Genomic DNA, 25,981 nt, shown 5'->3' with positions numbered 1-25,981 from the left:
TAAAAGAAAAATTTTCTGAGAAGATTGAAAAAGATTCATCGCGATATAAGACGAAATGGGAAACGTATACTGGTAAAGGTAGTACGATATTTATAATGTATAGCTTCCTTGGGAAAGTTCAGGCATGTGTCTCAAAAAGTTTTGGCCGCTTTCGCACCAATATCGAAGTGGTTTCCGCAAGTAGAATAAAAGTATACGAATATATCAAAAATGTCGACGTACATATGATACATACGCGGAGTTGGAATATAGAAAGAAGAACGTTCAGAATGTTCAATATTTCTTTTTTTATCTTTAAGCACGTCTTTATTGTTGCTAAAAAAAAGGTAGTTGGCCTGTTATCCTGTATTTTTCACCTAAAATTGATATTTTCTTTGATTATAAAATTGCCGATTGTAGAAATTAATTTTTACAATTAAAATACCTTGATACAGCTAGCTTGGAAAAATGTTATTTTGAGCATCAGTTGCTATAGTTTAACAGACGATTCTCGTCGGTATATATGTGACCGCGTATTTACAAATTTAATTTCACCGGAAATAATCACGGTACGAGGCGTGAACCACCCGATATCACATTCGAACGAGCAACCTCGCTCATTCGAACGCGTCTGGATAAGCGTGCGTAAACAGCCGGAGAGAACGAACCCACGCATGCAGTGCGTATTATAAGGTTGGTCGCAAAATCCCCGTGGGAATAGACACTTGGCTTTGCGTTTAAGGACGCACGATCATACGCGTGTGCATACAGACTCGCAGTTTAATGCACTGTTTGCTGTTTGCACTTTGTACTAATGGCCGGGCTTAGCGAGATTTAAATTTCTCGGTGAGCGAGCCGGGGACTGGGTGGTGTGCCCCCTCCCCCCTCCCCCTTCCCCCTTCCCCCCTTCTCGGGCAAAGGCGGGCCACACCGGAACGATTTAAACTTCTCGGTCCCCTCGAGTAATAATTCGGCCGAGTTATACAGCCCGCGGGACGCGAGAGTTTAATTCTTCCTTGTCGTCGTCGCGCCGTTCTTCTTATTGTTAGTTAATAGGCACGTCATTTACGGGCGGATAAGTTTGCCGGCCTCGATGGGGCTGCGAAAGATTTGCAAATTTCTTGGAGAATTACTTAGCGTCTTCAAACTTTTCGCTAATGCATGAAAAATGGCATTAAACTTTGTAAAGATACTACACACGAGTATTTTTCTAATTTTAATTTTTAATTTAATTCTGATTAAGAGTATTACTTATTTAAATATTATTTTAATGTCACTTGAATGATTGAAATTTAAAATTTGAATTTCAGATTTTAAACATAATTTTGAAATAAATATTTATGCCTATATTTTATATTATTTTCGTCAGGGATTGATTTGCAGATTTAATTGTACATATCTTTTTTCCATGAATAATATATGCCTCTAAAGTCTCTCGACACATAAAGAGTTTATTTCCCAATTGCATCAAATTTATATTTAAAAAAAAATAAAAATAGTACGCGTATGTGTGAGTGAACTTATGAAAAATTTCCATTTTTTAAATATAAATGTATTCTTTCTTCTCTATAATTTGAGTAACATAAATCATCCAAAAAATGAATTTATACTTTGAATTCACACACACAAAAACCTTTAATTTTTAAAAATATAAATTTCAGACGCTTTGGAAGAACGTAAGTTTTTCACAATTGCGGATAGAATACTATTTCGACAATGGTGAATCGTTTAAAGTGGGCTCTCTATTGGTTTCAATACTTGTAACTCGAGCGGAATAACGTATACCAAGATTTTCGACGAGGTTTCGGCGAGTGTGCGTCAAGCGGACTCGCAGCAGTGATTCGTGCGCGTCGCCAAAGGCCGAAGAACGCCCCTACAGGGTGCGAGGCTGCTGAACACGATACGAGGGGTGCTCGGTCGAGTGTACGTCGACGCAGAGCCGTAATTGTTTTACTCCCGTAGTGCCCCAACGACAGCAAGAGAGAGAGAGAGGGGGGGGAAAGAACCGTCTTCCTCTCTCTCAATCTATTTCATCCGCATCCCCGTAGCTACTCTCGTTTCATCCCGACGCGACACCACCCGCAGCGTGCCTATCATGCGCCACTAATGCCTAACAGGTTAACGTCTCGCATGATTATTCTATTGCCCCACGTGCTTCTGCCCCCTCTCGCGCTAATTCGAGCGGCTTTAACCGTAATATTTTGCGTCCCAAAGCTGAAGCGATTTTCTCGCGGTTTTTTCTTTACCCATCTCACGCGGAAATGATTTAGAGAACAGTCGACGATTACAATGAATTTCTGTAATTGATGTAATAATGTAATTTAAATCAATTTTTTTGTAGATTGTTACAACATATATAAAACAAAATATAAAAAATGACATTGCAATCTTTTTTGCAAAATGGTAATTACATTGTTTTCTATTTTATTTTTATTATTTTCGTATTACTCTTTACTATCGTTGCAATTTACATTAATTAGAAACGTCCGTCTACATTTAATTTTTTGCTTCATTATCTTTCTTTAAAAAAAATTTGCCACGATATATATGGCCGACCAAATTAAATTCGACGTGAAATTTAATCACAGCTTTCGGATGATTAAAATTTACGCGCACACATCTGTGTGTGGCGCGCTCGATTATCTGCGCTAAAATTGTGAAAAATTATTGCTTAACTCCGCGATAAATTGTTTGCATTAAATTAACAAATATACACTGCAAATACGCGCGCGAAACGCACAAAAGCGGCGATGCGTTCGGCAGTCACGTTAAATTAAAAAATATATATCATTAAATTACAAATATATCATGTCTCGGATATTATGTGCATGAGATTCGCGCGAGCGTTTTTTTTTATTAAATTGCACACAATCCGTTTCCATCGGCGAAATCGCATCGCTTCGTCTCTTACCGGATTTTTCAGCGACCATTATTCGACGTGCGATTATCGATCGCACGTTTCAATATGCGATGAGAGAAATTTTCGGAAAAACATATCAGATATCAAATATTAATTTAATCTATGTTAAATTCTCTTGCAAAACTCTCTAATTTCACATAGATTTTACAGAAATAATGTTCAAAGTCGACACTAAAAAATATATTTTCATACGAGTGACGCGATAATAAAAAATGTAATACTAAAAAATCATCGACGGCTTGTAATTTTTTAAAAAGCATTCATATTCAATTTACCGAACATTATATCTACATGATAAAATAAATTTTTATAGAAATATTTAGCATGTGCATAAGGTATTAATAAAATTGATTAATAGTGCTTGTATAATACTTCAATTATTAAGTTATTAACAAACTAATATAAATTTGATAATTTTATCTGTCTTGAGAATAATCTTTCGAAAAATATCAAATTGTTTACCCGCCATACTACAACGTATGACGCAAAAGACGATTGACCCGTCGATTGATTCGGAAAATCACAATAGGGCGTTCGCCGACGGCGCTGACGAATCCGTCAAACGAACAGACACATCGAGCAGATTTCGACATTCGGACTTATTTCCATTAGACTGGCACACGAATCAATGTCTACTATATTGACATAACATCGAATGCTTATCGAGTTAACGATCAAGCACGATGTGCTCTATGTGCACTTGCGTTTCCCCGGTCAATGTGAACCGAACGTTCCGCATCGGATGACAATTGCAACCAGGCGAATTTCGTAAGTTAGTCGACCGCTTTCGCGTTATTATCGGGCTTGAATTGTTTACAAACAGCATCGTTTCACGTAGGAGATGTTTTTCCGTACTTGAGGATTCGAATCGCAGTAAATTATGATCCTTCAAACGTGATGTTAAATGATGAATAAGAAATAGAAGAATACTATTGTGATTCTGTATAAAAGGACGACCGATTAAATATTCATGTTTAACATTCGAAATGCTGATAACGATATGGAAATTATGAAGAGTAAATTTAAGAGAAAGCAGAATGTATGTACATGTAAATGAGAAAATTTACAAAAAAAATTTAATTCAAATAAATTACAACCACTTGCAACCACTGTGTCTCATTACACAGTTAAATTATAAGCTTAAGAAATTATATAATATATATTATACAATATTTTATAATCCAGTCGACATTTTTTTTACTTATAACTCTATAATATAATTGTTGGTACTTCCTTCTCGTTTTTATTCTTTAATAAATTCTAAATCAAAATTATATTGTACAGATTATAGTAATTATAAATGTTAAATTAATTTAACAGCTTATGCTTAAAGAATTAAGATACACATCAAGATAAATGTATAACGAGTAATTTTTAATGATATTGTGCGCATAAATAATTTTCCATGTTATTCCATTCGTCGTTTCTGTGATGGAATGTTCGCTTTGCGATTATTTCATCGCGATTATAATCGCGCGAAAAGCAGACGAAGAAATAAAATAGCGCCGCGGAACGCGCGTATAACGCGAGGTTATTGATTTCTTTGGCCGCTTTTTACCGTACGCGCTTGTCGCGTTTAATCCCGTATAAAATACTTGGTGTTCCCCGGGGCGCTCTTCACCAGTTTAAAACTGCATTCGCATTTAATTCGAACAACCGGTAACCGGAAAATGGCGCGGCAGCGTGCAGTCTGTCGGAAAATCGAAGTAGAAAACTTCGCAATTAGTCCGGCTATCTTTTTGCTACCCCACCGTCTTCAGCGGCAGCCAAAGTAATTAAACGTCGGCCAATTAAACTCCTCATAACATTTTTGTAAAGTTCCGTTCGCCCATGCGGCCCGCAAATTATAAACGAAAATGTGACAGGTTGTTATATGCAAAAGCTTGTTAAAAACAGATTCGCTAATTTCGCTGAATACAGTATTTTAATAACTTGGAAAAATAAAATGTCAAAGCATTCTAAGCATACAAAATTATTTATATTCTGCCTTCTCGTTATTAAAATTTAGATCGTAAATGTATATATTATGAATGCATGAAACATACAAAAAGTGGAATACAAAGCTATTTTAAATACGAATCTTTGCGCAAAAGCACACTATATTCGCAGCTTTTCTGTCACAGAAAATGTAAAAAAAAAAAATTTATTAAAAGAAATCTTTTCATGTCTGCATATTTTTTAATTTGGAAAGCTTCATTTAGTTTTTGAATATAAAGATATCATTTGGGCGAAAATAGAGATTATAGATTAAAGGTATCTTGATGATACACATCACGACCAAATATGATGCATTCATTCATTTATTCAGTCGTGGTGTACCAGTATTACGAAAAATACTATTGCGTCACTAGTGGTGCACACTGTGTTAAAGCTAATCGAAAAGCGGACATGCAAACGAAATTATGCGGCGAAACTATGATGCGCCCGTCGACGATCGCAACCGACTCTGTTTAAAGTTCATAACCAGCCCGGCAGTTTATCAGCCGCGACCCGTAAATCCGATTACAAGAACAGATTTATTTTGACTGGCGCACGTGACCCAACAAAAACGCGGGCCGGCTCTTAATCCACTTTCAGCGTGAATTGAAACGCCGCACCTGCTCACGACAACAGATGCGTTTACCGCGACAGATTATCATTCATAAGGAAAGAGAGAGAGAGAGAGAGAGAGAGAGAGAAAGAGAGAGAGAGAGCTTTTTCCTGTGTATATGAAACTTGTCACGTGCTACGAAATCATTTTATTACTTTTCATAATGTATTCCAATACACGTATTTTTCGAGACAACCCCTCACGGTCCTGATTAAAATGAATTTTTAAATCGAGTTTCGGCTGTGTTCGAGTGATATATTTTTTTGATATTTTGTGTCAGCAATAATTTTTGAATGATTAAATTGTTTAAAAAAGTATAACGTTATACTACATATAATATTATGTATTTTTATTATTACTGACAATGAATAGTGCGTATACGTAAATTTTAAAATATCAAGAATTTGAATTTTGCTTTATCAGACATTGTTAAAATGCAATTAAGAGTTTGTGATTTGCATAAATTTTTTACGTAAATAAACTTTGACATAATCGATTAATAACAACGCTTAATATGCGAATTAAATATCATGTCACACTTTCCCAAATATTTCTCATGAATCAAAGGTTAATAAATGACACACTTAGTAATATTACTTGGTGAGTTTGAGAAATAGTTCGATATTGCATCGAATCAACAGACAGACGTTTCTACCAACCAGTCGCATTGAATTATTTGCTTCTAATAACCGTTCTCAAAAGCAATAATTGCGATCCCGACGAAATGACACGGCGACGGCCACTGAATCGGGCCCCGATCCCTCAATGATGCACGACGATCCCGCAAACAAATCGATTGTCGCGCCCCACAGTTTTACGATCTAATGCCGGTCGTAATTTATAGCGATCTACCCCGTCACCGCATACTCGCCGAACGAGAGGGGTCGTCCTTTAATGGTTATATCGTTGATCGCGCCGAGAGTCATTTATTTCAAAGTGATCCCCGGGTATATCAAGGAAGATAAGCCGAGCTCATAAGCCATCGCACGCGATGACATAATGCTGCGTCGTCGTCTCGAATAATTCATAAATATCCGGCGAAATGTGGACGAATCTGTTTAGCCGATATTCCGCAGCAAATTGTGGACTCGACATTACCGTTCGTTATATTCATAATCCATATTTAGCACCCATCTGATGCTAAATGTTATTTGTTTTGTCCGAAGGATATGTATTGTACTATCCAGCACTGAGAAATATTTGACATGAATAAACTTTATGATAAATGGATAATGATCAGTTTGTGAAAGAGATTAGATTAACATGCAAATTAATTTTGATCTAATAAAGTGAATTTTGACTTGATAATTTCTAAATTAAAATAGCTTCAAGATTAAAATGAATAGAATTCTGAGGATTTTGATATAAATCATAATAAAACGAAGAAGGTCTACGAAAATTTGAAGTTATTGTAGCATTGCCATTCTGTGTGCGTATTGTAAATACAGACTTCGTCTTTTCTCTTTTCCGATATGCAACGCCAAATTTAATCCCGTTTTGAATAATTCAAAAATATAGATACACAAAACAAATCTATGCAATAAATGAAAAGTCTTTTTTAATGAAGGCACTTATAATTATGCAACATCAATAAGATGTGAAACAGAATAAACGTAAAGGTCAAATGTGATTCTTCACTAAAAAACCTATTCTCCATAAATATTTAGATAAATAAATAAAATATAAATTAGCAATATTACAAAGAGAAAAAAAAAGAGGATTTATTGTTAAAACTGTTATGAAAAAATGTTTTCTATATTTTTCGATAATTCTTGTTTTACTTTAAAGTTCAGATATGAACGAATAATGTATGTTTAACGAAAAATAGTAATGCAAATCATAATAATTCGCTGAAAGAACGGCAAATACATTGAATAGTCGCGTCATGGAAGGCGATGTCATCTGCTTCGTTCCCCGCACTTCCTGCGTTCTTTCGCTCATTCCTTTGTCCGCTCCTTCAACACAGTTCTTTTCCCTCCCGCCCCCTGATACAATCAACTTCAAGGGTGCACGAGAAACGAGGTAGCCATTTATCCGCTACCCTAGGAGTAACCAAGCGGGGAAAGTCCAAGAAAACTGAGTGTCCCGCCATTGTCGCGACTTTTTCTTCCTCAGGATCGGAGAGAGATATTTTCGTGCCCCACGAGCACGTTACTCTTACACAGTTTCGTAGAGTAAGCGGGATAAAAATATTTACGGAGATAATCAAATTTGAACGCAAATTTCAAAGGATTAAGGCTCTTTCTCTTTGAGAAGAGAGAAATTAGTACGAAAAAGAATATATAAATGTGAGAAACTCTGTAATAATTTTTATGTAACAATTGAGATTAAATGCAAATATATATTAGTACTTAGGAATTAAAAAAGAAAATTAATATTTCTTCGATAACTTATCAAAATTGTGACAAAGCGTATATCGGCGAAAGTTTCGCGACGGTAGCATCAACCGCGCACGTTGTAGACGTATATGTAGCTTAACGCCCACAATATCAGGTTGCTGCGCGACCCACCGCCCTAGGAGGAAAATTTAATTTTAGCTGACAACATCCTGTTCCGCTGCACACTGCGCTCAGCATTCTACAAAATCGCATGCGAGACGCGATGGCTGCTTCAAGCGCGCCGGCTTTTCTCGATGATAGCTCGTTTTCCCTGCACTAGATCCACCGATATCGTTTCCCCGGTGGATTCTTGTGCGCCGCTATTTACTTCTGCAAATCCGAAGCATGGCGACGAAAATATATTTGCGACGAATTATGGAGCATCCATAAAATTTCGAATATGCGAGATTCAAAATTGTATTTTTCAAAAGGAAAATTTTATTTATTTTTTTTTTTTTATTTATACTTCACGCGTCTCTTCCTTTTCACGAGTGAAAATTTTTCAAAATTTTTATAAAGTAAAACTAAATTTTAAATATATATTTTATTGATATTATATAAAAATGCGCCCACGAAATTTATTCCAAAAAAACAGATAATTTGTACAGTTACAAAACATATATAAATGGACAGCTGTTACTTTAGATTTAAATTGTTTTGTACGTTTCATGCCTTTTTGGTCCTGACAAACGTGTGTCGTAACTAGATCCACGAACGACTGACACTCTGCAGAAAAAGATTCATCCATTCCGTTCACCGATGTAATAGAGTTACAGCGATTCAGCGAAATACCCGTATATCCCGACAACGATCGATTCGGCGCTTTCTCGAATTACTACGCGTAAGGTACATCGTATATCCGTTTGTGGATGCATTTGGATCTCATGGCACGTCCGTACATGTGTAAAGATTGCTGACGCAAGAACGCGGAAAACTCACTGAGCGATATCGATGAAACTTGGAACGGCTATAGTTACGTAAATTTGTGAAATTAGCTTTGCAAAAGAAACTAATATGTTGAAAGCATGCAAGTTTCCTAGCCCACGACAATTGTTTCCTCAGATTACAATTATTAATCCGACGAAAATATGCAAAACAGATTATTTTCTTATTTTCGTGGGGAACGTATTTTCGTCTTAAAAATAACTTTTTTTTATATTTTACAACATTGCATTCCTTTGATTTAATTAACTTAACGTAAAAACGACGAAAGAATTATTAAGAGACAGTTACATTTTTGTGAAATTACTGAAAATATTTATAATCTTAATCTTTTTCTTTTTTTTTTATCTAGGAAGGAATGCAGTCAAAGCTGAACAAACATTTCTTTCGGAGTTTTAACATTTTGAAGAATTAATATCTTATGGAGCGCGCCCACCCCCTTGACGCTTGCTATACCCTTGGGAGCTCACATTTCCCCGCCGAGCGTGCCCGAGCGATTCGCGCGACTGGAAAATACCTCTCCGGAAGCTGAGGCTGACTACAACCATTATTTGTTCTAGTTCGCCGTCGTCGTGGCACACAGCAGCCCGATTCCTCGTATACCTCTCGTGCATCCCTCTCCCGCTTCATGTCCCCCTTGGCGCCTGCCGCGCGACCATTTTCTAACCAGACCTGGATCCCACCTCTTCTCCGGCTGGCCTCGAGCAACCATCCGCGACCTCTCCATCATCCTCCTTCTCCGTCTCGTGTCTCTCCCTACGCATTTCGCATACCCCCGAAACCTCCGTCCCTTCGTCCTTCCCCTACTTACCGCACATCACCGCTCCCTCCCTCCCCCCTGCCCCTCCCGTCCTCTCTCGTCTCTGTCCCTCTTCCACGGCCTCTCCTTCTCGTCGCTCCTCTCGGCGCACCGACATACCCTCGCGCACTACGTCTATTTATCCACCTAGCGGTATGATATTACACCCCGGGGCACACTTTGGGGATTCTCCCACCCCCGATAGCGGGGAGTCGAGGGCACCCCCTGGAGCCACGCCCAATCGCGAGCCGGCAGTCGGTGCACCGCTCTCCGGCTGTTTCCAGAACCGAGTCCATTGGCCCGCGCTGACTTTGCGTCATCGCCACCCCGTCGTTCGCCGGCACCTGCACACCGCGTGTGTTTCACGGATGAGGCTTTCGTATCCGCCGCTGCGGATCGCTTCGTCCAGAACGGGGGTGGCGAGGACGAGGAAAAAGGAAAGGCAATGGGAAACCGGTTTGTAGCGGCAAGACTGAGAGGGCTCGCCAGACGAAGAGGGTGTTGAAATTTAGAAGGCTTCATTTGGTCCATTCTTCGACTGTCACTACGCGGCAAACTGTCATAGTTATAGTACTTATACTTGAATTCTTTTTCCCTCACTCATGCTTTTTCTATCTCTCTCTCTCTCTCTCTCTCTCTCTCTCTCTCTCTCTCTCTCTCTCTCTCTCTCTCTCTCTCTCTCTCTCTCTCTCTCTCTCTCTCTCTCTCTCTATCCTTTCCTCGCTTCCTTCCTTTTATTATCCTTTTTCGCTTTACTATTCGTCTACTTGCGCGGATTTTCTTAAAAAAAAAAAAAAAAAAAAAAAATCTCTGATATTGGATTCTTCGCCAAGTATATGGTTTCGATGGTTTGTACACGTATAATGGTTATACAAAATGGTTTCTACTATGATAAAATATTTTTCCACGAAAAGATATGTCTTTTTGACCTTAGACATGAAAATCTGAACAAAATTTTAGGAATGCGCTGTTTTTTATTCTTCTAATAAAAAAGCTTTAGAAAAGCTTTGATATATCTGGCTTTACATTCATAATATTAGATTAAATGTAATCGTCTATTCTATATTACATTAATATATGTGTTTAACATTAAAATATCTCTATGCTTTATATATTTAAAATTTAACCACTTATAATAATGTTGAATAGTAAAAACTGATATTTGTATATGGTCAATTATCGGCATATTATGATTAATTTATGAGAATTAAAAGTCAATGAAAGTCTAAATATATTTTATGTATAATTATTATTCAATTAAATATTAATTATATAATTATTATATTAATATTAAATTAATACAATGTTATTTTAAAACTTTTCATGAGTATGATAAAAAAATTTCTTTTCATCCTTACTTTTATGGCATATTGATTTTTAAAATCTTGTAGAAGGTTGAAGAAAGAATATAATGGATTAAAAAGTATTAAAACGATGATAAGGCGAATGATCGCGAATCTGGGTTAAAAGGGCGACCTTGGCTCAATGGCTTTTGTAAATCTAAGAGGAAGGGTCTAATGTGAAGTTCTCGTCATTCTCTGAGTATGTTGAGTACCACAGATGACGCAAACTCGTTTGCAAGATATTCTTCGTAAAGAGCATTCTTGAAAAACACGCGTTCTAACAACTTACCCTCTCGCTCACGGCCCTACTCGCAAAAGAATTGTGGAAAAGGAAAAACTAACAGATTCCCGCAGCATGTATAAGCACAACAAACAAATTGTATTTAAAAAAAATTCTGTTAAAATAAAATGTTATTAAGAGCTAAATTAAATAAAAAAATTAGAGAGACAAAATGTAAATTATTATAGATTATTATTATTGATTTATATATGTATATAAGCTTGAAAGATTGATTTTTTCTAAGGAAAGCTTCTATCCATTATAAGAAGATATTCAAAAACCTATATTATTATATGAAAGAAACACATGATTGAGGTCGATCGACACGCGATTTTTAACTTCATGGCAATGCAGTTTTATTGATTGTGAATCGCAAATGTTTCATAACGCATAGCGCATAAAGAATAAATAGAATCATAAAAGGCGCTAAGATTGAGCACAACTTTAAATGCAGCTAAAGTAACAACGACTATATGCGACAGTAAAGTAATGTGTCATTTTCTTTATTTCCAGGTTTTCTTTTTGTCACGTACCTAGTATAAAATTAGTTCATTATAAAGAGACAAAAATAATCAAATACATAAATGTAACGTTTAATCCTATATATTATTTTTATATTTTTATAACTGTTGAAATTTTAAAAGAATAAAAAAATTTAGGAAAATATACTTCTCCCTATATTTTTCATTAAATTAAAAAAATTAAAATATTTATTTATTTAACTCAATATTTATAAAAAAAAAACATTATATGATTGCATGCAAATTTATTTATCAGTGTCATTTTTCATTTTCTTAACGATTATTGCATTATACAATTCTTCATTTTAAAGTGCAAAATCATAAATTAAATTGGAATTCTTCAAACTGAAGAAAGGTTGAACTTTTTTCTATAAATAAGTATATATATTAATTTTCTTCATTTAAATTGGATTCCAAATTTTTCAGATCAATTAATTTTTTAAAATTAAATAACCTTACGGCACATAAAAAGAAGAAAGACGCGACACGTTCCTTTACAATCATTTTCTGTCTCTCTAGATTAAACAATTTCATCATTCCGCACGTCGCGGCATGCTTCGCGCGGGACAGTAAGCGAACAAGTACTTACCCTTACATCGCAAGTAGTATTCAACCGCCAGGGGAGAGAAACGGAATAGAGCGCTAATAGCCACACAGGCAATTAAACGCGGCGAATACATAAATACACGTCATTAACTCGCCGCTCAAAGAGTTTGCCGGGGCGATTAGGTCTTTTAAGGCCCAGCGCATGCCATTCATCCGGCCACGAACCCTTCGTCGAGACGTTAATTTTCGAGCTTTTTTATCCGCGCATATATACACGTGGTATATATGTATATGTATTAGCTTACTGATCTTTGCGTTTCTACTTCTGAAACTACTCTCAAAGATATCGAGAATTGTTCGTGGACTTTTGACAATCTTTAGGATAGTTATAAATAATACAAGAAAAAGGCGGTTTTTTTCAATTTAGAATCAAGAAAATTAATTGTATATACTTATTTATAGAAAAAGTTTAACCTTTCTTTATTTTGAAGAATTCAAATTTAATTTATGATTTTGCACTTTAAAATGAAGAATTAAAAACTGTATAATGCAATAATCGTTAAGAAAATTAAAAATAACACCTATAATAATCTGCATGCATCATACAATGTTTTTTTAATAAATATTAAGTTAAATAAATAATGTATTAGCTTACTCATCTTTACGTTTCTACTTTTGAAACTACTGTCAAAGATATCGAGAATTGTTCGCGGACTTTCGACAATCTTTAGGAAAGTTAGAAATAATACAAGAAAAAGGCGGTTTTTTTACAGACATCAATGAGTAAATTTTATAATTCTGTCGAATAGACTTAACGAATTTCTCTCTCGCTCTGAATAATTTTTATGTTTCACTAAATTCTCCATTTATTCATCGCAATATCTCCCTATAACTTCCTGGGGTTATATTTTATATAAAATAATCTTACCTTATACGATGTCGAAGTACAACGTCCGCATTTACCGTGCGTGAAATTCTCCAGTCTATTTTACTTCCTCTAACTGACCTTGAAACAGTCGACATTCTCCGAAGGAATAGATTTCTCCTTATTCTTGTCACACACTGAAATGTTGAAAATATACTTGTTATTGCACTTTTTTTTTTTTTACATAGTTATAAACTTTAGACTTCGAACTAAACACGTAAGTACGCGATTGCAAAAATTACTGTTTCTAATTTAAATAGTACCTTAGGCGCTATCTGTGAGATATTAGTGGAACTAAAGGTAACATATTAAATATGGCGGCACCCTTGGTAGCGATATTATATTATTATTATAACCTCTTTAATCGTTAAATAAAAAATGTCTATCATGTCCGCGTATTACGGTCATCATTAATATTGATATGCAAACTTAATAAATACAAAATATACACAAGATACGAAATATATATATGTCGACATAATAAGTAGTGTTGGTAATTTGATAACAATACAAATTCTATCGCAAAAATGTCTATGTTACGCGCCGTATTATTTAAATATCATAATTCCTCGATATTTTCAAGGTAATTATGAATTTATTTATGTTATGCTTATAATTATATTGTTTAAATATTTTAAAAACATATAGATAGAATACATAAAAATACAAGCAATCATATTATACTATAGATAGGTGTAATTATTTAATATAATAAAATTAAATTTATATTTATTATTTATATATAAATTTAAGTATATATAATACTGTGTTAAATCAGTTTTAATAAAATATTTCAGGTATCCATTACAGAAATATTATTTACAAGGAAAGAACATATCAGGAATAGTAAAACGTGAATTTGTTAAAAGTACTCAAAAGTGTTCCAAAAAAAATGTGAATGAATCAAAGTTTATATCATATATTTTTAAATTTGGTCTTAGTGGACTTGGAGTAACGTCTGCTTGTATTTTGAAATCACAAAGTCAAATCGTGCTCTGTAGAGAAGCCAAAAGAATAAGCGACTTGAAATCTGACACCCCTGAACTGACCTTTGAATGGACAAAATTTTTTAAATATTTATATCCACATATTTGGTATTTATTGCTAGCATTATCGGTGAGTATTTGTAATATATAAATTTTATATTATACAAATAATAATTCTTATTTTGTATTTATAGAGTGCATTAATAGTTGCACTGTTAAATATTCAAATACCGCAATGTGTTGGAAGTGTCATAAATGTGCTCACGGAAATTTGTCAAAGTAAAAGTGATTCTACAAAACAAATTATCTTGCAACTAACTCAACCAGCTTTTGTTTTGGCACGGATGTATATTGCACAAGTATGTAATATAATTAGGATAATAACTTTTTCAATCAAAGATTACAAAACCAAATATTCTCATAAATTTAATTCTGTATAAATTTTAATATTTTTCCAGGCATTTTTCACCTTTGTATATATTTATACACTTTCTCACGTGGGTGAGAGAGTTGCAGTAAGTTTACGACAAGATTTGTTCAAGTCAATTATTATGCAAGATATAGAATTTTTTGATAAAACACGTTCTGGTGAAATAGTAAGTCGATTGACTAGTGATATTCAAGATTTTAAGAGTTCATTTAAGACTTGCATTGCTCAAGGTTTAAGAAGTCTAACACAAATTATTGGTTGTGTCATTTCTGTAATAGTGATATCACCACAATTGACTACTCTTGTGATATTTAGTTTACCTACAATAATTTTCATTGGTACTCTCTTGGGAAGAAGTTTACGCAAATTGTCAATGGAAGCTCTAAATCAAGTCGCAAAATCGACTGCAGTTTGTGAAGAAGCTATACAAAATATCCGAACGGTATTACAGAAAAATATAGTTAATTAAAAAGATATGCTATGAAATGTTTATCTTGCATTTTATTCTTCTTACCAGGTGAGAGCTTTTGCCGCAGAAGAAAAAGAGGCGGAAATGTTTTACAAAGAAGTTCAACGTTCGTGTGAGATTTATGAACGATTAGGTTTTGGTATAGGCTTCTTTCAAGCAGGAACAAATTTGCTACTTAATGGTATTTTGCTCTCCACTTTATATTTTGGCGGGCAGTTGCTTTCTACAGGAGAATTGTCTCCAGGAGGTCTCATGGCATTTTTAATGGCTACACAAACCATACAGAAATCTCTAGGCCAATTATCAGTGCTTTTTGGAACCTTTGTTAGAGGACAAAGCGCAGGTGCCAGAGTTTTTCAGGTATTCTTATATGAATTATATAGCTTTATTCTTATAACAGAAAGAGAGAGTTTTATAAACTTATAAATATTTTTTACAGTATCTAGATATGCCACCTTCACCAATGATGACTGACGGTGATATAATTACGGATAAATCTCTGGCAGGAAATATAGTTTTTAAAAATGTAAAATTTAGTTATCCCCTTAGACCGGATCATATTATTTTAAAAAATTTCAATTTACATATTCCCGCTGGAAAAACCGTGGCTATTGTCGGTGCCAGTGGTAATGGTAAATCAACTGTGGCTGCATTACTAGAAAGGTACAATTATATATATTTTATTTGAGATTCACCGATATGTAAAATATGTAATATATAAAAATATAAAATTGTAGATTTTACGATGTTGATGAAGGCTCTATTACTATTGACGGTCGAGATATTAGATCTCTTAATTCGAGTTACCTCAGAGGTAACGTTTTTGGCTATATAAATCAAGAGCCTACTTTATTCGCTACTAGCATCATGGAAAACATTAGATTTGGGAGACAAAATGCAACAGACGAAGAGGTAATGATAGAATATTACAGTTATAATATGTGTAATAATTATTAATATATATAACATATTTGCTTAATCGTCAATTCAGGTTATTGAGGCAGCTAAAGAAGCAAATGCGCATGAATTTATAACAAAGTTTCCAGACGGTTATGCAACCGAGGTCGGTGAAAGAGGTACACAGCTCTCTGGTGGACAAAAGCAACGAGTTGCTATTGCCAGAGCTTTGCTAAAACAACCGTCTGTTTTAATTCTAGATGAAGCTACAAGGTATAAGTAATAATAAAATAATATAAGACTTGTCTCTGTGCTTATCAATTTCTCTCATATTTAGCGCATTGGATTATGAAAGCGAGAGGGTCGTTCAAAAGGCGATTGAAAATGTTACAAGAGGTAGAACGGTACTTGTGATCGCTCATAGATTAAGTACCATTAAAGGCGCTGATGTAATTGTTGTATTACAACGCGATGTCATAGTGGAGGTATGTTTTAATGGATAAAATTAATATATGTATGATGCCGTGATTAATGTATAAATAATATATAATACTTTTTTTCTCTCTCTCTCTTTCTTATAGATGGGCATGCATTCAGAACTAATTAAACAGAAAGGCGTTTATTACACACTCGTAAACGAACAAGAAAAAGAAAACATGTAATGATAATATTTAGAACATATACAAATTTTATTATAAACAATCAATGGTTAATGGTAAGTAAGTTATTATTTACTTTTATTTTTGTTTTGTAGAATTTTATTCTTTATTTTATAATATGTGTGTATGTATGTTTGTATATATATAATAGAAAAAGATTTTTATGTATTATATTAATTGCTCATAACTACCTCAGAAACGGGATACAAATTATGAATGTAATAAATTATTATTTTCTCTAGATATATTTATAGTGTATATTCTTATCGCACATACCTTTTATCAACGATACCTATCTTCTAAAAACATATTATATATATTTTATGAATGCATTTTATGATGACAATCCTAAACTCGACTCCTACTTACTATATATTTGAATGTAAATTAATCTCTATATATTACTGTTCTACTGAATATGCTGAATATACTAATTTGTAGATATATATTTCAACGAAATACTGTATATAAGATTTTATGCATTGCCAGATAATATATCTAAGCTTTTTTTTTATTCGTCTTTCTTTCAATTTTAATCAGACTTTTTCAGAACGTAGGTAATGGCGATCAAGTTTTGAATACCGCAATTATGACTCAATCGACTTTGAACGATTTATCACGAAACTGTAAACTATACTTCGTGACGTCCATGCACCATAATTCGCTTTTTTGCGATTTTCCATTCGTCTCTAATCTCTCGTTCTTCTGATACTCCTCTGATATAAACGGAAATAAGAACGTTCATTATCTAACATTCATTATTATCACCTTGTATTATTGGAAATTTCGAGACAATGTAATCGAAAATACATATCACATTACCATTTGCCATTGTGAATTTGTTAATCGGCACGTTTTTGATATGAAAATATATGTCTGCATATTTTTTCTTTGGTAAGGCTCTTTCAAGGTATCATCTCACGAGTTAAAAAAACAGAAACGATTTATTAAATCACTGTTCTGGAAGACACACCGTTGAGAGAGTCGTCCTGCATCATGACTTTAGTTACGAAGATTATATTTCGATTATATTTACCGCTCGTACTACTAATTGCGGTAGTCATAATTTATAGTCATTCATTGAACGATTATAAAGTAAGTACTATTTTATTACATTTACATATCTGCATATATACGTATATATATATACAATTTCTAAATATATATATAAAGTAAAAAAGACATTAAAATATATATAAAAAAAAATAAATTTTAAATACATTTATTACACTTTGTACATTTATATGCATTTTTCAAGTGATAAGAATGTAATGTAAAAATTTTATTTTAGGCATTAAGTTTACTTTGCTATTAATCTTTATACCTTTTACATATATTTCAAAGAAATAATTTTTACAGTATATTAACGCGGAGGGAAGCACCGTTAAACTGCAAGTATCCCGGCATCGACGAACGATTACTCCTACCACTGTACCACTACGTTATTGCAAGCTCAATCAGTATTATGACCAAGAGGAAGGACGTTGTCTAGGAGTACCCGGAGGTGGTAAAGTGCTTCATGTTGAGAATGGACGATCCTGCGGCATCAACATTTTAAAACCGCATTGCAGCAGCTCTTTGTATTATCACATCTGTAAACACGACAAATCGATTCTAGCACAGTGCGCAAACAGACAGATCTTCGACAGTCGTCTACAACGATGTACTTATTACGATTCAAATCAATTGACTCCCAGTACTATTCGACCGGACGATCGCGAGTATTACGAACACGTTAATATATCAAAGTCATTTTCGGTGCCAAAATGCACGAGACTCGGCCAGTTTCCCGTACCCGATCATTGTTTTCTGTTTTATACGTGTGACACGAATGGACATAGACTCCATCAGAGTGTCTTCAAGTGCCCACGAAACACAGGCTATCAAGCAAATAGAGGAGTCTGCGCTGTCATGTCAGATTGTGAAAATAATGACTCGATAGACTCCACAATTTGTGTTCCAGATGCACCAGGTGAGAATGTGGAGTCATTAAATTCTAAAGAAGCTACGGAAGAAAACATAGAAGAAACCACTGATTTATCCAAGGAAAGCGAAACCAGGCGTGTAAACGATTTTGCTTCAAAAGGAGAAGAAAGCATAAATTCCAAGGCCTATGACATTAGCTCTAGTACTTCTGAAAGTATAACAAGTAATCCACTATCAGTGGACAATTATGGAGATAAGGATGATTTGTATAAAGCAAATTTATTGCCTACGCAATCATTCCAAGATATTTCAGTGTCTGATGGCATTAACGAAACATCAACACTCGATTCAGCACTAAATCCGACTGAAAGCGCACGAGAAGCACATAACGAGAAAGATGATTCGGTATCGCTATTACACGTAAAAATTCCATCACCGCCAACGGTAGAACTTGATGATAATGTATTACATTTTATGATGACACCAATGACTTCGACGTCGGTATATGATACAGATATAAATTTCAACATTGATAATGAGACAGCTAATATTACTCCGTTTTCTACAATCAATTATATGTCATCAAAATTAAGTGAAAGAACACAGGATATAACAACAGAACATTATAACGACGCCAGTACAGTAATATTACCGATTTCAAATACTGAAACTTTTGATTCGTATTCGCCAACAACAATAAGCAATACCCCAGAATTCTCTTCAATAAACGATAAGTCATTGAAGATAGACGAAGAAACGCAGGATGTGACTGAAGCAGTTGATTCGTATCAGACATCAACAATAAGTAATGTACCAGAATCCTCTCCGGTCATCGACTTGCCATCAAAATTAGATGAAGAAACGCAGGACATAACTACGGAAGAGTATAAAAATGATGATGGAACAATGATACTACCGATTTCAAACACTGAAGCAATTGATCCGTATTTGACATCCACAATAAGTAATGTACCAGAATTCCCTTCAATCAGTAAAACGTCATCTAAATTATATGAAGAAACGCAAAGTGCCACAACAGAACAATACGAAAATGACGACAGAATAATGACAGCACCAAATTATAACACTGAAATAGTTAATCAAAACCCAACATCAATATTAAGTGATATATCTGTAACCACAGATAATCCAAGTAATAATTTTGATACTTCTACATTGGCACCTGCGATTTTATCACCACAAGCAGACATCAATGACAATCAGTATGCCAAAGAATTATTTAAAACTTCTCCTTCGATTGATAGTAAACTTGTTGACCCCGACTTAAATATACCGGAAACAATCGAAAATATTTCTACCGGATATTCACCTGAACCCACTGATATTTTAGATTTAGCATCAACGACAAAGTCCACTTTGAATCTGGATCACATAACTGCACTAATAGACATTACTACTACAGCACCCACGATACAAGAACTACCTGCTATTTCAGATACAGATCTGATAACACAGAATGGTAAGGATAGCACGGAAGCATCACCCGTTATTGAGCAAGATGCTCCGAATTACAAATAATTAATATCATTATTATTTAATGTCTTTTTTACTTTATATATATTTAGAAATTGTATATATATATATATATATATATATATATATATATATGTGTGTATATGCAGATATGTAAATGTAATAAAATAGTACTTATTTTATAATCGTTCAATGAATGACTATAAATTATGACTACCGCAATTAGCAGTACGAGCGGTAAATATAATCGAAATATAATCTTCGTAACTGAAGTCATGATGCAGGACGACCCTCTCAACGGTGTGTCTTCCAGAACACTGATTTAATAAATCGTTTCTATTTTTTTAACTCGCGAGATGATAGCTTGAAAGAGCCTTACCAAAGAAAAAATATGCAGACATATATTTTCATATCAAAAACGTACCGATTAACAAATTCACAATGGCAAATGGTAATGTGATATGTATTTTCGATTACATTGTCTCGAAATTTCCAATAATACAAGGTGATAATAATGAATGTTAGATAATGAACGTTCTTATTTCCGCGTTTATCAGAAGAACGAGAGATTAGAGACGAATGGAAAATCGTAAAAAAAGCGAATTATGGTGCATGAACGTCACGAAGTATAGTTTACAGTTTCGTGATAAATCGTTCAAAGTCGATTGAGTCATAATTGCGGTATTCAAAACTTGATCGCCATTACCTACGTTCTGAAAAAGTCTGATTAAAATTGAAAGAAAGACGAATAAAAAAAAGCTTAGAAATAAAGCGATAAATTTATTATTCAATTATATATTACCTGGCAATGCATAAAATCTTATATACAGTATTTCGTTGAAATATATATTTACAAATTAGTATATTCAGCATATTTAGTAGAACAGTAATAATATAGACTAATTTACATTCAAATATATATAGTGAAGTAAGACTCGAGTTTAGGATTGTACATCGTTGCGGTAGAAAAAATGATTATACATTTTTTAAAAAATTCCCATTTGTACAGTGGGTTTGCTCCTTTCTCTCAAAAATCATATTGTGGCACTCGGTATGTAAAATTGTTGCTCGTCACAATATTAATTCCGGCACCATAATATGGCATCACATAGTGAGAACCATCCGCTGGTCCTACAATTTGCGTAGCTATCAATATTACATCAGCAAATTGACCAAGAAAAAGGAACCCCAGCGTGCTCAACTTGAGTAAGCCCAAGGCAGGATATCCAAGATAAAATCGGTCTGCGCCGAACATACCAAGAAATATCGACAGCAATAACGATGTCTCGAAAGAATATCCATTCCTAAGGGCAATATTTTCAAATAAATATCTTATATCTCTCCTTTAATATTTCTTAAGAAATTCTAATTATGCTTATTTAAAATACCAAATTGTACTTACGTCCATTTACAAGGTATATCCTTCTTGAAAGTATTATTTTTCGTCTCTGTACAGATGAGACCATCGGCAACTAGACATAACACTAGTAAAAAAGAAATGTTTAGTCTTGTTAAAATGAAAATTCTCCCCAAGATTTTTCTAACACTCGAATAGTTGGCTTCAAACATAACGAGCAACACAATCAAAGGCAACGTAACACAAGATTTATAGAGAGAAACAAATAAGCAATAAACTAGTTTCTCAATTGCTACATTCTTCTTCCACCTTTCAACGTCAGCACGTACATTATTTCATATGAAATGTACACATAAAATAATAATATAAAATGAACAATGAACACAAATACATTTTTGACAAATAAAACGTCTCCAGAATAGAGGTTAAAAATCCTGAAATCTCGAGCGGGATCAAGTTTACCTTTGGCCTTGTTCTCTTTGGTGCAGCCGCGTGGTTGTTGCGTCTTGGGGTCTATAAAATCGTAATCGGGATGGGGACAGATGTACTGTCCCATTCGTAAATTATTGCAGTCGATCTCATACGTCTGGTTCGCGCCATCGCACAGCATCGGCAGGAGGATCAGCAGCCCGCTAAGGAATCGCGCCGAATGAAACATAACGTCTCATTTTATGCGTTACCTCGGCAACCCGATACTTATTCACTGTATATAATATATACGCGATCACGAGAAATAGCGGACAAACGCATCCGCATCTTTTCCGTGTTTACTAGTATTTTCAAACACTGTCACCGAACGTCGTTCCGTGACGTTCCGCGGCGCCAACTGTCATATGGATCATAGATATATTAAATAACATAGATACGGCATGGGTTTCGAAAATTTGTAAGTGTTCGATTGACCAATCAAAGCAATCTTTTCTTCTGATTGGTCCTGAAACAAAACTTTTGTAAAAACTTTTGTAGAAACCAGAGAAAAACCTTATTTCTAGCCATATAGTTCCACCTCTCACAAATTCATATCATCTGTGAGAGCAATATAAGACGATACAGAGAAATATAAAAAAAATTTAGGACATAAATTGTGGCCGATTGTGTATATCTATCGAGTGAGTCTGAGAAAACTGATCGTCAAATTAATTTAAATTCATCCATATTTTCGAAGAATCTGCTAATTACAGAAGTTTGTTATTTTTGTGATCGGTTATTATAACGTACGTATGAGTTACTAAGGTAAATATATTTAAATATAATTATACAGAATATTCCTTCATTTTATATCAAAATTAATAACATTTACATATATATTTTAATAAAATAAGAATATAAAAAAGAATATATAAATGTGAAATATAAGTATAAAATATATATTTTCTAACAAAATCTTTATAAAAAAAGTATCACTTAACGACTTATAACGTTTTATAATACTGAGCGATTATTTCAATTATTATTTTTATATACTTATTAAATAATACATCATTTGATACTAGCAAGTTTTATTAAAATTAGAAAATAAGCAGCATATATATCTATCATACATTTATACCATATATATTCATTACAAATATAACAAAAATTATTTTTTAGATAGTTCGAAAACTGATTATGTTAAAATTCTTTTGTAGAAACAATAGACCGATAAACCATTCTTGCAATACATAGACGATATATTTTATTAGGAAACCTGTTATATGATTTTTTGAAAATACAATGGTGATGGAAGAACAGGGATCAGATATGGAACTAGCCTCGGAAAATATTCCAGTTCCTCAAGTACAGGAACAACAAAAAGTTGATACAGTTAAACGAAACAATAAATCAAGTGTTTCACATAGTAAACCAAGATTAAGGAAGAAAGCATTGCATGCTTCAATATTGAAGCAAATGGAGTTTTATTTCAGTGATGCAAACTTGAGCAAGGATCGTTTTCTCTCAAAATTACTGAAAGAAAATCCTTGTAAATATACTTCCTTCTTTATGTTCTTAATTATTTAAGTTTAATCATTAGAGTTATCTGATATAATATTTAATTTACATTATTTTGTTTAATGATTTAAATTTTTTTAAAATATTAAAATAATTGATTTGTCTGTTTTATCCATCTTAGATGTGGATCTTGCTGTATTCACACAATTTAACAAGTTGAGCGAGCTAAATATAGACACAAATAGAATAGCTAAGGCTCTGCAGAAATCAACTATATTGAAAGTATCGGAAGATGGTACAAAAGTCTGTCGAATAACACCGATTAACAGGAAAGAAGATGTAGATGAATGTACAGTTTATGTACAAAATTTACCTCCAGATGCTGATCACGATTGGTTAATATCTATTTTTTCTAAATTTGGATTGGTAGATTATGTCTCAATTCCTCGCTATAAGAGCAACAGAAAAATAAAAGGGTTTGCATTTGTAGAATTTGATACACCAAATAATGCCCAAGAATGTATTAAGGTGAGAAAGTGGAAAAATATATAATATTTTCAACATGAATATATATATTGCTGTATATAATTGTAAATGAGTAAAAAAAATAGGACATCATTTTTTTGGTAACTAGCTTGATAATATAATGGTTTATTTTTCAGGCATTTCGAAAAAAGGGATGTGTTTTACCATACAATACAGCTCCCCATGATGTTTTAAGTATAAGTACTTTTGATGAGCCTAATAAAAATGTACATTCAAATTTAACAAACAATGCAAATTCCAAAATAATAAAATCGGAAGATATTAAAAAAGAAAAGGCATTAGAAGATGAAAATGATGAAAACAATGATAATATCCGTGATAATGAAATTAATATAGCAGATAATGATAAACAAAATCTAAGAAAAAGAAAACTTAATCCAGAAAAATCGTTCACTATGGATGAAAGCCCAGAAAATATTAAAATAAAAAAAAAAAGAAAAGAAACCGTGGATCATAGTATAACAGATCAGCAGAATGAAAACGAAAAGACCTCAAAAGATGAAACTGAAAATAATGATAAAACATGTGACATTGAAACAGATGTAGCTCATAATAGTAATAAATCAAGTGTAAAAAAGAGAAAACTTTCTGAAAAATTATCCGTCACAGAAAGCGACAACAATATTGATATCACTGAAAACAGTAATACAGAAAATCAAGAAATTTTAAATAAAAATATTAGTCGTAATAAAATCACAGAAAAGAAAAAAAGAAAACTTACAATTTGTGATACTAATATTGTGGAAGATGTCAGTGGAGAAGTGAAAAAAGAATCCCATAAATCAGCAGCTAAATCAAATAAAAATAAAGGAACAAAATCAGGATATTTAAATACAAATGATGACAAAGTTATGACAAGTAATGAGGTAGATGGTAAACAAACTGAAAAACATTCTATAACAAGAGATGATGGAATGATGAATAGCGATATTGAGGAAACTAGTGTTGATGAGAAAAAGAAAAAGAAAAATCGAAAAAAGAGAAACAAAATTCAGGAAGATGATATTTATAGTATGCTAGGTCTGCATGTGATGGCAAAACCAGATTGGAAACGTCTTAGAAATAAATATTTAGAAATGCAAAGAGCTAAAATGCAACAATTGAAAGGACATTTGAGGAAAGCTGAAAATATAACAGGAAAAAAATTGTATGATACAGTTGGGCAGAATTATAAATCCAAAAATGAGAAGGATAATGAGAAGAACAGCGAAACAGAAAGATCACTTTATGGACGTATCAATTATACACCAGGAATTATAGTGAAAGTTGAAATGGATGAGCCTTGCACAGATCCACACAGTTTCAAGGTATATTAGCATTATTATATAGCATTATATATATATATATATATATATATATAATGCTATTATATATATATATATATATATATATATATATATAATGCTATTATATATATATATATATATATATATATATATATATATTTTAACATATATAGAATTTAATACTTTTATTTATACAGTTTCTTGTATCTTTAATAAGAGAATATTATTAATATGTTTTATATCAAGTAGACCTTTATATATTTGTTTCAGATGGAGTTACGAGATAATAATTCTGTGAAATATATAGATGTAACACATAGTTCTTGCGAAGCCTATATAAGATGTGACACTGCAGAAGCTGCACAATTATTCGTACAAAAGAGTTATGAAGGAAGAATCTTGACAATTTTAAAAGGTAAATATATGAAGAGATATTTCAATATTAATATATATAATCTGTTTCTATATATATGTTTTGTGCCAATTTTTTAGATGATGATGAGAAATTATACTGGGATAAAATAGCACGTGACCGAGAAGAACAATTGAACAGAAAAGGAAAAGTGAAGCAAAGAGGACGTGATAAATTGTTGAAGAGAGCAGAGAAAAAACTTGGAAAGTGTATAAAGTTTGATCAAGATTGATTTAGGTTATCATCAAAGCTTTTACAAAGTTTTTAATATTCATATACATACATCATGTAGTGCATGTATGTGTATATGTAAATAATGGTCTTATTATATGTAATATTAAAATAAAAACGTTTAGCAAAATTACTC

At 33.3% G+C, this 25,981-nt stretch overlaps 5 protein-coding genes across 7 annotated transcripts in view; 3 read left to right on the top strand and 2 right to left on the bottom strand.

Moving 5' to 3' along the window:
• The window catches only part of Cue (Low-density lipoprotein receptor repeat domain-containing protein cueball), a 62,584-nt gene extending 49,240 nt beyond the window's left edge, over window positions 1-13,344 (bottom strand). Inside the window, exon 1 of the mRNA XM_072899990.1 lies at window positions 13,227-13,344. The gene's annotated coding sequence lies outside the window, so the exon portion shown is untranslated. The remainder of the gene's footprint in view (window positions 1-13,226) is intronic.
• Window positions 13,345-13,542: 198 nt separating this feature from the next.
• Window positions 13,543-16,882, top strand: LOC140669824 (mitochondrial potassium channel ATP-binding subunit). Its single transcript, XM_072899988.1, has 10 exons — window positions 13,543-13,806; window positions 14,021-14,339; window positions 14,404-14,568; window positions 14,668-15,081; window positions 15,157-15,468; window positions 15,548-15,771; window positions 15,846-16,020; window positions 16,100-16,278; window positions 16,343-16,490; window positions 16,587-16,882. Exons 1-10 carry the CDS (start codon window positions 13,751-13,753, stop codon window positions 16,665-16,667), a joined length of 2,073 nt encoding a protein of 690 aa, XP_072756089.1. The 5' UTR covers window positions 13,543-13,750; the 3' UTR covers window positions 16,668-16,882.
• Window positions 16,883-17,010: 128 nt separating this feature from the next.
• LOC140669823 (uncharacterized) lies at window positions 17,011-20,759 on the top strand. Its single transcript, XM_072899987.1, has 2 exons — window positions 17,011-17,759; window positions 18,024-20,759. The coding sequence occupies exons 1-2, from the start codon at window positions 17,661-17,663 to the stop codon at window positions 20,127-20,129; spliced, it is 2,205 nt and encodes a 734-aa protein (XP_072756088.1). The 5' UTR covers window positions 17,011-17,660; the 3' UTR covers window positions 20,130-20,759.
• An 85-nt stretch (window positions 20,760-20,844) lies between these two features.
• On the bottom strand, window positions 20,845-22,266 carry Bisc (TM2 domain-containing protein 1 biscotti). The gene is made up of 3 exons (XM_072900017.1): window positions 21,904-22,266; window positions 21,487-21,568; window positions 20,845-21,388 (listed from the first exon to the last, which is right to left on the bottom strand). Exons 1-3 carry the CDS (start codon window positions 22,097-22,099, stop codon window positions 21,112-21,114), a joined length of 555 nt encoding a protein of 184 aa, XP_072756118.1. The 5' UTR covers window positions 22,100-22,266; the 3' UTR covers window positions 20,845-21,111.
• A 190-nt stretch (window positions 22,267-22,456) lies between these two features.
• Window positions 22,457-25,975, top strand: Larp7 (La related protein 7). Of its 3 annotated transcripts, none has more exons than XM_072899464.1 (6): window positions 22,457-22,655; window positions 23,070-23,401; window positions 23,552-23,898; window positions 24,033-25,223; window positions 25,473-25,617; window positions 25,695-25,975. In XM_072899464.1, exons 2-6 carry the CDS (start codon window positions 23,155-23,157, stop codon window positions 25,844-25,846), a joined length of 2,082 nt encoding a protein of 693 aa, XP_072755565.1. In that variant the 5' UTR covers window positions 22,457-22,655; window positions 23,070-23,154; the 3' UTR covers window positions 25,847-25,975. The 3 variants fall into 3 exon arrangements, with proteins under 3 accessions (XP_072755565.1, XP_072755566.1, XP_072755563.1); XM_072899465.1 differs by having other exon boundaries at window positions 22,457-22,674; window positions 23,124-23,401; XM_072899462.1 differs by having other exon boundaries at window positions 22,458-22,674.
• The last annotated feature ends 6 nt before the right edge of the window (window positions 25,976-25,981 follow it).

The sequence above is a fragment of the Anoplolepis gracilipes genome, chromosome 9 (assembly GCF_047496725.1).
Source record: "Anoplolepis gracilipes chromosome 9, ASM4749672v1, whole genome shotgun sequence".
In the NCBI taxonomy this organism is placed as follows: Eukaryota; Metazoa; Arthropoda; class Insecta; order Hymenoptera; family Formicidae; genus Anoplolepis; species Anoplolepis gracilipes.
This window is presented reverse-complemented; position numbering and strand designations above follow the sequence as displayed.

Excerpts from the sequence above, each read along its gene's own strand:
- LOC140669824 (XM_072899988.1), top strand. The coding sequence starts at position 13,751 with ATGTCTATGTTACGCGCCGTATTATTTAAATATCATAATTCCTCGATA. Across the intron at positions 15,772-15,845 it reads GTGGCTGCATTACTAGAAAG|ATTTTACGATGTTGATGAAG; the intron begins GTACAATTATAT and ends ATAAAATTGTAG. Across the intron at positions 16,279-16,342 it reads ATTCTAGATGAAGCTACAAG|CGCATTGGATTATGAAAGCG; the intron begins GTATAAGTAATA and ends TCTCATATTTAG.
- LOC140669823 (XM_072899987.1), top strand. The coding sequence starts at position 17,661 with ATGACTTTAGTTACGAAGATTATATTTCGATTATATTTACCGCTCGTA. Across the intron at positions 17,760-18,023 it reads ATTCATTGAACGATTATAAA|TATATTAACGCGGAGGGAAG; the intron begins GTAAGTACTATT and ends TAATTTTTACAG.
- Bisc (XM_072900017.1), bottom strand. The coding sequence starts at position 22,099 with ATGTTTCATTCGGCGCGATTCCTTAGCGGGCTGCTGATCCTCCTGCCG. Across the intron at positions 21,569-21,903 it reads CAAAGAGAACAAGGCCAAAG|TGTTATGTCTAGTTGCCGAT; the intron begins GTAAACTTGATC and ends CTTTTTTACTAG. Across the intron at positions 21,389-21,486 it reads GATATACCTTGTAAATGGAC|GAATGGATATTCTTTCGAGA; the intron begins GTAAGTACAATT and ends TATTGCCCTTAG.
- Larp7 (XM_072899464.1), top strand. The coding sequence starts at position 23,155 with ATGGTGATGGAAGAACAGGGATCAGATATGGAACTAGCCTCGGAAAAT. Across the intron at positions 23,402-23,551 it reads ATTACTGAAAGAAAATCCTT|ATGTGGATCTTGCTGTATTC; the intron begins GTAAATATACTT and ends TATCCATCTTAG. Across the intron at positions 23,899-24,032 it reads ATGCCCAAGAATGTATTAAG|GCATTTCGAAAAAAGGGATG; the intron begins GTGAGAAAGTGG and ends TTTATTTTTCAG.